The 12,563-nt window shown below is 36.6% G+C and overlaps 1 protein-coding gene across 2 annotated transcripts in view; it reads right to left on the bottom strand.

Moving 5' to 3' along the window:
- Positions 1–12,563, bottom strand: part of ube4b (ubiquitination factor E4B, UFD2 homolog (S. cerevisiae)) — a 31,461-nt gene that overhangs the window by 9,440 nt on the left and 9,458 nt on the right. The window contains exons 5-16 of one of the 2 annotated variants that reach the window (XM_067370877.1): positions 11,881–12,025; positions 11,567–11,792; positions 11,020–11,409; positions 8,818–8,928; positions 5,283–5,424; positions 4,525–4,625; positions 3,879–3,993; positions 2,212–2,295; positions 1,951–2,007; positions 1,750–1,866; positions 1,541–1,639; positions 1–91 (exon numbers count right to left, since the gene is read on the bottom strand). The exon at positions 1–91 is cut by the window's left edge and continues 23 nt beyond it. In XM_067370877.1, the coding sequence (XP_067226978.1) occupies positions 1–91; positions 1,541–1,639; positions 1,750–1,866; positions 1,951–2,007; positions 2,212–2,295; positions 3,879–3,993; positions 4,525–4,625; positions 5,283–5,424; positions 8,818–8,928; positions 11,020–11,409; positions 11,567–11,792; positions 11,881–12,025 (1,678 nt within the window). The remainder of the gene's footprint in view (positions 92–1,540; positions 1,640–1,749; positions 1,867–1,950; positions 2,008–2,211; positions 2,296–3,878; positions 3,994–4,524; positions 4,626–5,282; positions 5,425–8,817; positions 8,929–11,019; positions 11,410–11,566; positions 11,793–11,880; positions 12,026–12,563) is intronic. The other variant, XM_067370878.1, reaches the window with a different exon arrangement.

Raw genomic sequence — 12,563 nt, 5'->3', positions numbered from 1 at the left:
TACGATTCACCAGAGCTGCCATGTAGCTCAAAGCTGCTTCCCTTGTCTCTCCATTCAATAAGATGTTGTGCAGGATTTTAAACAGATCTCCCTGGAAAACCAACATCAGTGCACACTGAATTACAAAATATATATATTTTTTCTTCCCTTTCAAAGATGTCACTCAATCTCATTTCAGCAGCACATCAGAACATTTCATCTGGATGTCAACATTTAAGACATGTATCACATCAGAAGTTTAAGTTAAAGGTGCAATGTGTAAAATTTAGGAGGATCTATTGACAGAAATGCAATATAATATACATAACTATGTTTTCAGTGGTGTATAAAGACCTTACATAATGAACCGTTGTGTTTTTATTACATTTATTACATACACCGCGGGTCCCCTTACATGCTAAGTGGCCATTTTGCACTAGCAAGCTTCTACAGTAGCCCTAAATGGACAAACTGCCCTACAGAGCGCTTTTCGTCACTATGTTGTTGCTGTTCTTCTAAGTCGTTTGCGTTTTTAGAGGCAGCTTGCATCGCCACTATGTAGAATACTCACAAAGAAGTAGTAGTAACAGTCGTTTGGTTTATTAGAAGCAGATACCGTTCTTTGTTAGAAGCAAGAAGAAACCTCATTGCTTCACACAGGCTACTCTCTGCTGTCTCAGACGACGACATCTTTGTCTTGTGTCGGCCAGACGGCCACCATTGCTGATCCGTGTGCTTCGAAAGGGAGGGGTGAGCTGCCGTTGGTTGCAGTTCGCAACCTCACCGCTAGATGCTGCTCAAATTTACACATTGCACCTTTAAAAGCTCTATTAGTGATAATAGTGATAGGTGTATTAATGTTGGATGTGAATTTATGTTGAATGTTCAAATGTTTTTGTCAATGTAATATTAATATTTGGAGGGAATAATTATTGAACAATTTAATATTACAAAATAATTCAGAGAATTAGATATGTGACTCACCACTCAATAAGTGGATTTTTCATAGATAATTCGATTTAGTATTTAACCTTCATCAATACTTATATATATATATATATATATATTATACATTCCTGTTCTGAATACCATTAAACTGTTGTGATAAGAGGGGAACTAAAATACATGTTTATAGTGTTTATAATGTAAAATTTTGTTTTATTTACCGTTATTTTACATTATTTCCTGAATGAAATAAGATGCAACTTATCTGGGGGGGTCTCTCAACAATGCAATTTTGACCTTTTCGCTACTTACAGTCAGCAACTTCAGCAACTTCAAACTTTCAGTTTAAATAATATTTTAATTGAAATCTGATGGCAGCTGGGAAAAGTTTACTTGGAGCAGGCTTCTTTTCATGTTACCCCATGCTAAATTCCTATCTAACAGTTAAAACTTAACAATAAATGCACATTCACATGAAATTATACTTTTTATAATCATATAAGAAAGACAAAAACTGAAGCCTCCACTTGCACCTCTGCCCTATAAAAAGAATATTCCCCAAATATTAGAGAAGCTCATTAAAAATCTATGAGTATGTGATTTGATGGTTACTCACCCTGGCAGACTCCAGATAATGCTGCAGTGACTGGCTGACCACACGAGTGTTCTCCATAGTGATGGCAGGGCCAGAGAAGTACTTGTCTCCCACTTTAGTCTACAGACCAGCAAAACAGACATAAAAATAAACAACTTTCCTCCTGTCATTATTCATCAATGCTGCACTCTGTACTAGTCTTATTTGGTTTTAGGAGTAAAATGACTTACGTCATCCTCAGCAAACACAGAAAGACTGAAGAACGTTCCGAGGAAGGACAGTCTTTGAATTTCTCTTCCTGTCCCAGGACTGAGAGGGTCAGGACACCACAATGGCAGAGAGGTGATCTAAAAATACACACAGACAGACAATATTAACATTGAACTGCATAACCTGACTGGCTTGAATTCGTAAACTCTTACAAAACCTACCAAATTGCATACAGGGTGAGTCTTCCCGAACTTGATTTCACAGAGCTCAGCCAAAGCCTGTAAAACAACATAATATCAGTCATAGACAAGAAACAAGAGTCTAAAGTGTTTCACAGATTCAGAACATCAGTTTACTGCGTGAAACATGACTGGAAGATATCTAACAGTGTTAATATATAAATCAAGGAAGCTTGTTTGGTCCTCATATGCCTGATAGTAGTCTTATTATGCTTTTAAAAAGAACAACCTACAGTCTCTTACCATCAGAGGAAACTTGAAGTTGTCACTGTCAAAAGAACATTCTTTTACAGCTAAAGCAAGCCCTTGAAGAATGGGAACAAAGATCTGAAAGAACAACATTATTAATCAAACCAGGATGAAAGTGTCGTACCTATTCTTTGAGCTAAATTGACTTCCTAGCCATTTTGTAAAGACTTTCAACCAGCTGACAACAAGGTGATTTTTAGTCGATGCATGAAGTCAGTTCCCCTCAAGTTCAGATGCCCTTGCAGAGCAACCACAGGTGTGGTTCCTCATTTGACAAGCAGAAAGAATTAATTTTGAAAATACACTACTCTTCAAAATGTTGATAAGATTTTTTTTCATGTTTTTGAAAGAAGTCTCTTATGCTTACCAAGGCTGCATTAATATGACCAAAAATACAGTACTATTTACAGTACAAATACACTGAAATATCACAATTTAAAATAACCATTTTCTATTTTAATATATTTTAAAAAGTGATTTATTAAATGTTAATGTTAGATGTTATTTATTTTAAACTGTGATGACAAAGCTGAATTTTCAGCAATTTTCAGTGATCCTTCAGAAATCATTCTAATATACCGATTTAGTACTCGTAAAATAATTATTTTTCAAAATAATTTATTTGAACTAAAAATCCTTTGAAATAATACTTTTTTGTATAAAAAAATGTCTTTACTGCCACTTTTGTCGAATGTAAAGCATTCTAACTGCATTAAAAAAAATTATTTTTAAAAATCTTACTGACCCCAAACATTTGAACTGTAGTAAATCTATATTTTATCATTCCAAAACTAAAAATTCTGTTTTGCTTCTAAAATTTGCATTTTCTTTAATTACAATAAATGCAAGTTGGTTTGATAATTTTATGTCTAATATCTAATGTGTCCACACTGTAACCACTAAACCTTTGTTGCGTCCCAATTCGCATACTATCCGTCCTAAATAGTATTCGAAAAAATAATTAGTTTGTCCCAAATCGTAGTATGTTGAAATGAGTATTCCAAAGATACCCGGATAGTCTACTTTTTCCGGTTAGAATTCGTAGTGCAGATCCGTGCACACTTCCAACGGCTAATATTGCCCATAACACATTGCGCTGTGGACGAGGATTCGATTAAAACTACAAATACGAATAAAAAGTGTCAAAAGATGAGGAGAGTTCTCTGCATGAAAGACCCATGACTGGCAGATAAATGTGCGACTTAATTTCTCTCCGAAATGGTAGGAAATTAAATTTAATTGAATGTTGAGGATTTTATCTGTGACAAGATGATTGACAGGACAGTTTAAACAGTTACAGGTTGCGTAACTAAGCGACAGAACGTCCGTTAAAGACGCAATTATGATGAGGTAGTATGTCCCAAAGCTTGCATACTCTTCTGCTACACACTCAAAAGTATGTACTTTTTCTTTAAAAAAAAAAATAAAACAGTACATACTTTTAGGACGTAGTATAAGTAGGCGAATTGGGACGCAGCACTAATGTGGATTAAAAATTATTTATTTTTAAACACTGTTTCTACTAAAAACAAACAGATGGAACATTTGAAAATATGCTTAATATCACTAAGTGTTTGCCTTCAATAATAAAGACCTCTTAAGCTTCAAAAGTAAAATGATGCAGCATGCGGCCTGTCTCCATAATCTGCTGCAACTCCCACCTGTTTGAACACCTCCTCCTCCTGGTGAGTCATGCGCACCAACTCCTGGATGAACCCGTATGGAAGGTTCCGGCACAGCATGTAGGGAACCAGCAGGGAGGCCTGCAGAGGGGCCCTATTTGAGGGCAGAGAGATGAGGGAGAGGGTATTATGCTTGTGTGAATTCAAATTGACACACCACATCATGCAACAAACTCGTTTTCACACTTGGTTTAAACTTGAGCTTGGTTCTGCTCTGCTTCTCCACAGGTCTCTTTTCAAACTGTATGTGTGCATCAATGCGAGTACAAGCAGCAGTAAATGTTTACTACTGTAGCGAGAGTACAGGAGAAAGCAACTAAAAAAAGATTACTACCAAAGCTTAACACGTACAGCATGGAACTGCTTCCTAAAGCCAATTTATGAATAGACAGGCAGCTTTTAGAAACGCTTTATACTTTAAGAGCCAAATTGTAGGTCATTGATAGTGGTTCACTTCTGCAAATTATGTAGTAATGAAGACAATGACAACTTTTTTAAAGAGTTCGGAGAGCAACAAACTGAATTCCAAAGGTCAAAGGTCAAATCCACACTAAGAGCTCTAGTTTGAAAATGCCTTCAAAAAACAACTTTAGAGTGCATTGAAAAAAAGGCTGCTGTTACTGACCTGGGCTGTGTGAGGGCACCTTGAAGCACTAGTGCAGCATGGGAAATGCATTGGGAACGAATGTTGCTAAGCAGCTGACTGACAGCTGGTTGGCTGCACATCTGAAAAAGAAGGGCATATGAATAACACTGTCTACACAAGAAATGAACCATGATTTTTGAAGAATGTTTCCTAATGGAAACTGATCACCTGAGCTTTCCGGAAAAAAAATTATTTGCTATAAAGTTATTCTTATAACGTTTGATTTGTTACAAAACTGCAAATACATAAATACATATTTTTTACATTTACGGCAAATAAATAAAATAAAAATATTTGTAAGTATATTTTCTTTCAGACAAACGGAGAGCGTTGTAACAGTGTTAGAAACTGAAGCTGGTGGTTTGTGAAGCAACATGCTGCAACACTTTTGGTGTAGCTAAATTGATTCAAATAGGAGCAAAGTAGTTTTGACACGCATGTCTAGTGAAGACTGGGCGATACAATGACAGAACACAACATGAAAGACTCATGCCAAAGAGGGAATTACCCTAGGCTTGACAAGACATGTTTTGTCTTTCGCTTTCACATTTTCAACACCTCCACCTCTCCTCTGACCTACTGACAAATGTGTTCCTGATAAAGTGCTAAAATAATTGCGTATTTCCTTGTAACTCTTGATTACTGGAAAATAATTCTGATGACTGTGTTATTGAACATGATACCTGGGAACTGAATCATGCTGTAGAAATGTGTGCTTAATGTTTCTCAGCAGCTACCTTTGGGGCCTTCCTCTCTTCCATTCCCACACTGTCAAAACGCTCGATGAGGTAGTTGAGCATCTCCGTCTCTTTACAGGACTCTATAGTAAAGCGGTCACTACCTGAGTCACCAGTCATCCCCCCTCCGGATGCACCCAGGCTAGAGAGAGAGAGAAAGAGAAAGTTATGAGGAATAAACACTCCCTTCAATAAAAGAGCTTGCATGGTGTAGATGAACCTTCTGGGGAAAAACCCAAACTGAGAAAATAACCAAAACCACATTGCTTTAGGCACCCAGGGAAACGTCTTTCATAATTAAATGTTTCCCTTTTTCTCTACCCACCAACCTTTCAAAATGATTATCTTTAGAACAGCTATGACATCAGACATAAATGAAGGTTTATCTATTTCAAGCAATGGTTAGAACAAACTTTACCCCCCCCAACGCAAGCAGTGTTTGATGATCAGAGCCACGATAAATCATATCTTGCTCATTTTACGCTACCATTCAAATATTTTGGGGTCAGTATGATTTTTTTAAATAAATTAATAAATTTATTTAGCAATGACACATTAAATTAATCAAAAGTGACAGTAAAGACTATTTCTATTTCAAATAAATACTGTTATTTTCACCTTTTTTTTAATCAAAGAATCATGAAAAAAAAATAATAATAAATCACGGTTTCCACAAAAATACACATTAAAAAAAATGTCCACATTAATAAAAAGAAATGTTTCTTGAGCACCAAATCAGCATAATAGAATAAGTAACGGCTACTGAAAATTCAGTTTTGCCATTACAGGAATAAATCACATCTAAAAACACAGTAAAATAGAAAATAGTTAAATTGTAATATTTTACAATGCATTTTTTTATTATTTATTTATATTATTTTTGATTTAAACAATGACGCCTGAGTGAGAATAAGAGAAAAAAAATAAATAAACATTGACCCCAAAATTTTAAACAGTAGTTTATGTACAAGTACAAATGTCTCCAAAAGGTCAAAAAAAAAAAAAAAAAAAAGTCTAAAAATTAACTGCAGCCCTAAATGTATTTTACATTTACTATAGATTAGGGCTGTTAAACGATAACCATGATTATCGTGTACAAAATAAGAGTCTGTGTTTACGTAATATATGTGCATTTGTTTTGTGTATAATTATTATGTATATATAAATATACACACATACATGTATATATTTAAGAAAAATATCTTTTATTTCTATACAAATATTTACATTTATATATAATTTAAATATATAAAAATATAAATATATTTATATATTTATACATACATGCTTATATTTCTTAAATATAAAACATGTATGTGTGTGTATTTATACATAATTATACACAAAACAAACACATATATTACGTAAACACCGACTCTTATTTTTTTACACGATAACCATGGTTATCATTGAACAGCCCTACTATAGATTATAGAAATTTCTAAATTTTTCCTGGCTTAAGCTCACCCAAAACTGAAAATGTTGTTATTAATTAATCACCCTCGTATCGTTCCAAACCCCTAAGACCTTTGTTCATATTTGGAACATGAAAAAATATGTTTAGTATTGTATTAGTATTAAAAATAGCTCAGTATAGGCCGACACGTTCACGCGAGCACCACAACGCATGCGTGTGATGCTGACATAAGAGCCGACTGATAATGAGTCAGCGTTATGATGTAGAATCCGGAAGCGCTGCACTGTGTTTACTACATCAACAGCATAGGAGACTGACATGGAAGAAAAGAAATTGTTGAGTAAAGTCATTATTTTTGGCAACAAAAAGTATTCTCATCGCTTCATAACATTAAAGCTACAGTCCGTAATTTTTTTTGGTTAATAAATTATCCAAAGACAATTTTTGAGCAAGTACATAACCAGCCAGTGTTCAAAACTATCTCATTATCTTAGTTCGATTCACAACGCTAAGCTTGTAATAATGTTTTATAATAAGAGCGACCTGGTGTATTTCCGCGGGAAATTCGAGCATGCAGCAGTTCCTCTGTGCGTCATTACGTCACGTCCGTAAACAGAAAGGAAGGAGTCCTGGCTAATCGGTTTTATCTCACGTGAGGACGCTGCTGATAGCGGATCATTTATAGCCTTTTCCCACAGCAGCTGAAATAATTAAACTGATCATTTTGATGGCGGATTGTAATCCAGAAAGATCCAAATGACAATCATCAGTGACAACTGGAGATTCATCCGTAGTCAAAAAGCAAAAGACTTTGGACTGTGGAATGGATACAGAAATTGAAATCTACAGGTAACTAATATACACATAGTCATAGTAATGCTGATGTTGTTAACATTAACGATTTGAGAACAAAGTATAACAGTAATAATAATTTGCACGGTTTGGCGTGATCCGAGCTAAGCGATCGTTAGATTTAATCACCATTGGCAGCACGATTTATTGTAGGCCTAATGCTTTTTTCCTCAGTTGGTCAGACAAAAGTGGCAGATATGTTACTTATTCAGATAATATTTCCAGTGAAAATGCACGTACAGATAACTGTTCCGCATATGACTGCAATCGCAGGTTTCAAACAAGAGATGGCGTCAAAGAGGAAAAATCGCGGGCTGCAGCTTTAAGGTTTAACCACTGTGGACTATTTTAACAATGTCTTTACTACTTTTCTGGACCTTGGAAGTGGTAATAACGTTGCGGTGTATCGGAGGCCAGAAAGCTCATGGATTTCATCAAAAAGATCTTTATTTGTGTTCCAAAGATGAACAAAGGTCTTACAGGTTTGGAACGATATGAGGGTGAGTAATTAATACACACTAGTAATAAAACATTTTTGGGTGAACTAAGAAAGAATTTTTTTTACAATTTAAAAAAAAAAATCCAAGACATTTCCAGATTTCCCATGAATGTAGAAATGTACAAATATTATGTGGTCACATGCATTTCGAACTACCTACCACTGTGATTTGAGTAATTGGAATACAAAATGTTTTGGTCTCAGTTTACACCTATATTTAGCGCTGACCATTTGTCATTGGATCCCTTGAGATAGATGTTAATACCATGTGTAAATGACACTAAAGCGTATGACATGAGACCAACAAAAGCAGGCCTCTAATATCTGTGTTCCCCCTGCAGGTCTTTGGTCATGAGACAGCATGCATTAGTGAACTCTAGGGTGAGACAACACTCCACAGCAGGCATCTGGCTCTCATTAGTTCTGTTATACAGTCAGCTAGCATAATCTGAATGCCCGACAATCAGTCCTCCACCACCACCGTTATCCAGCACAAACGTCCTGTGTGGGAGTTTAAAGGTCTGCTGGCTCACATTTCTGCTGTGAGCTGAATGGGCCTAAAAAATCCTTGTGCAATGCACACGATTTGAGCTGACAGCAAAGAAAAAGCAAGAGAAATGCTGATTTTGTCAACCTGATGAGATCAAACTCCACTATTTGGTGTGCGTCTCTCTTTTTGCCATCGCAGTGCCAACACTGGTCACAGCGGGCTGTTGTTAGTGGCCAGGCAGCACGCTGAAGCATGCAACACACTTTGGCACTGATACCTGGACCCAAACTGAACCCCTGAAAAATCCTCCTCTTCCTCTTCCTCCAGCTCTTCATCACTGCTGTCCTGAGGTAAGTCGGACAGGGCGAAGAAGAGGAGGGAGAAAGGGCTGGTGCAGCCACAATGTGTGAATGAAAGCAGACAGATAGACTGAATGAAAACACAAAGACTACAAAATCGATGCAACTTCACATCTTATGAGGTGCCATATCTATTTAAATTTATTGGTATCAGCCAAAAATAGATGTTTACATGCTCATTTTCACTATTGTTACGTGTAGATTACAAGTTAAACAAGTTAAGTACATTTTTATAAAATGCCTATTATTAAAAAAAAAAAAACGTTAAAGGCTTAGTTTACCCAAAAATGAAAATTCTGTTATTATTAATTACTTACCCTCATGTCGTTCCAAACCTATAAAACTATCATTCATCTTCAGAATGCAAATGAAGATCTTTTTGGTGAAATCAGAGAAATTTCTGTCCCTCTGTTGACAGCTACGCAACTACCACTTTTACTCTTTAAAAAGAGATTGCAAAACTAATCCATATGACTAAACGACAGTCAAAATTCTTTTTATGATGAACAGATTTAATTTAGGCTAAACCACTCAATTCATATAGATTAATTTTCCGATCTCTTTATGAATTTTTTGAAAAGTAAAAGTGGTAGTTGCGTAGCCGTCTACGGAAGGAGAGAAATCTCTCAGATTTCATCAAAAAGATCTTCATTTGCATTCCAAAGATGAACAAAAGTCTCACGGGTTTGGAATGACATGAGGGTGAACAGAATTTTCATTTTTGGATGAACTAACCCTTCAAATGTCATTTTTAGCAAGTCTTCAAATCTGATTTTTGAAATTGAACATCAAAATGTGATGCCTTAATTCGCTTGTAGCAATTAAAACAACGTATTTAGTTTTTTACTGTTCATTTATTTTGACAAATCAGTAGAACATTTTAATAACTGCCACTTATCGGTTATTAGAGCTGAGACAATACATCGATTCTCGATTCATGATACAAAGAATCTGGAGCGATTCTGATATTTTCCGATGTATCGCGATTCTCTCTTGAATCGATTCTGAGCTTAGTTTTTAACAGCAGATGGCACTATGTGCTTTAGAAACACCCATACTCTGCTTGCTTCCAGTTCCATTACACACACCACTTAAACCTAAAATAATCATTCATAAAGTTAGAAAAGGTTGAAGCGAATTACAAGGGTGTTCGCAGTGGGCTGTGTTTACATTAATCTTGCATCATAAAAGCATTTTGAGCAGAGGTGCAAGTATATTTAACCACTTACATGACTCAACCTAACACACAACCGCTCTCCAGCGCTCTTCTTTGTGAGCATTTGAGCGTACGGTTAAAAACTAGCCTAGCGCACCATTTGCTGTTAAAACTAAGCTCAGAAGCGATTCGAGAGAGAAAATATCAGAATCGATCAAATATCGAGATTCGATCAAATATCGAGAATCGATGTATTATCCCAGCCCTATCGGTTATTGCTCATAACATGAAAATAATTATCGGCTTATTGGTGCTTTTGGTTACCTGGTGTGTTCCAAAATGTTTCACTTATTGCCATCAGTAATATTGGATATTTAATTGTGCATGCTCATTTTCTCTATTTTTACACACAGATTACCAGTTATAAGTACATTTTAAAAAAACACCTATAATTTAATAAAAGTAATTTGTAGCAAATTTTAAAATGAATATAGTTTTTTCATATTATATCAAAAATGTTGTGATGCTTTAATTCACTTATGGCATTTAAAATGATGATTTTACTTTAGTTTTTATTATTAATATATTTTGACAAAATAGTGTAACATTTTAATATCTGTCACTTATCAGGTATCGCACATAACACGAAAATAATTATTGGCTCATTAGCGCTTTGGTCACCTAGTGAGTGAAAAAGCAGACAGATAAGATTAAATCAGGGGTAAGCAACGTTGACCCTGGAGAGCCGCTGTCCTGCAGAGTTTAGCTCCAACCCTAAAAAAGCTTCACCTCTCTGTAGCTTTAGTAATCCTGAAGACACTGATTAGCTTGTTCAGGCGTGTTTGGAGCTAAATTGTGTAAGACAGCAGATCTTCAGTACCAATGTTGCCTATCCCTGGACTAAATGAAAACAAAGACTACAAAGTCAATGCAACTTCACATCTAACAGGGTGAAAAATGGTACCTAGAAGGCATCCGGGCAGCTAGTGCAGTCCGTCTGGCCATAGTGCTGGGGGAGCCGGGGAGGAGGGGTAAAGGTGTGGTGGTTTGGGTGTTATGGTGTCTGGGGGAAGGGCTGGAGGGTATACCTGAAGTTGTAGGGGGTGTAAGCGTACCAGATGGAGTAGATCTGGGGCTTGGGCTTATGGGGATGGATGAGCTAAGGGAGTAAGGCCTGTATCTCTGGGAGATGGGCAGTGGGGCGGATGGAGAGGGAGTTGGAAGGCTGGCAGGAGGGCGAGAGGCTGGAGGACTGGGGGGAACCGGGAAGGCGGCTGCAGAAGCCGGTGGGACAGATGGAGCACTCATTCTGGCAGAGTTCAGAGCAAGTGGGTTTGGGCTACTACCGTAAAGACTGAAAACAACAAAGACATTGATGAAAATGAAGGAGGAAACACAGAAAACAGTAGGAAATTTATAGAGAAATCAAGAGTGTGAGACAAAGGGGTGTAGGTGGATATGTAGGTGGGTACATAATTCATTTTAAAGATGTTGCCAGCTATCACACTTGCCTGGAAAGTGAGCTGGCACCAAATGAACCAGCACAGGGCATCATGGGACTGGCGCTCTGGCTGGAGGGTGGGATGAGAGTCAGGTGACGGTCTGGGGATCTGGCAGCAGTAATTGGCTGAGATGTGGCGGTCAAGCTGGCGAATGGGTTACAGTCACGTGAACGGGTGGACATCATCAGAGCCTCCATTAAAATCTGTCCGATCAGGTCTTTGAAGTCAGAGTAAACTAGAAAAAGAAAGCACAAAAATGCAATTCAATTACAGAAAAAGCAACAGAATTCTCTGTCTTACGCTCCGTCGCTCTCAGTTCATACCATCCCTTGGGTTCTTCTGGAATTCAGCAGCAAGTGAGGGGAGGAAGATGACATCACGGTCCTGTTCCTTCCAGGAAACACGCAAGATCTTACAGATGAGCTGCAGAGCCTGCTCTTCAGAGACGTCAGGATTGGATGAAGAATCCTACAAGCATTAATGTTAGTTATAAATACATCAGATCAGTGGTTCTCAAAATGTTTCACTCGAATGGGGGCATTGTCCAACACAATATTTAAATATTTCCTTTATTTTTATTTTTATTTTATTTATTTATTTATTTATTTTTACTTTTTACATTATTAGTACTGATATATTAAATTAACCAAAATTCATTATGCGATTCCTGATGTTTCAAAAACTTTATGTTCTTCAATAAAAACAATAGTTATTGAGGGAAAGGGGGAAGCATTTTCAAATCTCAAAATGAATATCCATTTTTCATACTGTATATTAAAATGTTGTGATGCCTTAAAGGGTTAGTTCACCCAAAAATTATCCTAGGATTTACTCACCCTCAAACCATTCTAGGTGTATATAACTATCTTCTTTCAGATACATTAAAATATATCCTGACTCTTCCAAGGTTTATAAATGCAAGTGAATAGGGGGCATCATTTTGAAGCCCCAAAAAATGCATCCATTCATCATAAAAAATAATCCATAAGGCTCCAGGGGGGTAATA

The sequence above is a fragment of the Chanodichthys erythropterus genome, chromosome 20 (assembly GCF_024489055.1).
Source record: "Chanodichthys erythropterus isolate Z2021 chromosome 20, ASM2448905v1, whole genome shotgun sequence".
NCBI classification, from domain to species: domain Eukaryota; kingdom Metazoa; phylum Chordata; class Actinopteri; order Cypriniformes; family Xenocyprididae; genus Chanodichthys; species Chanodichthys erythropterus.
The sequence above is the reverse complement of the archived record's forward strand: the minus strand, read 5'-3'. Positions and strand labels throughout refer to the sequence as shown.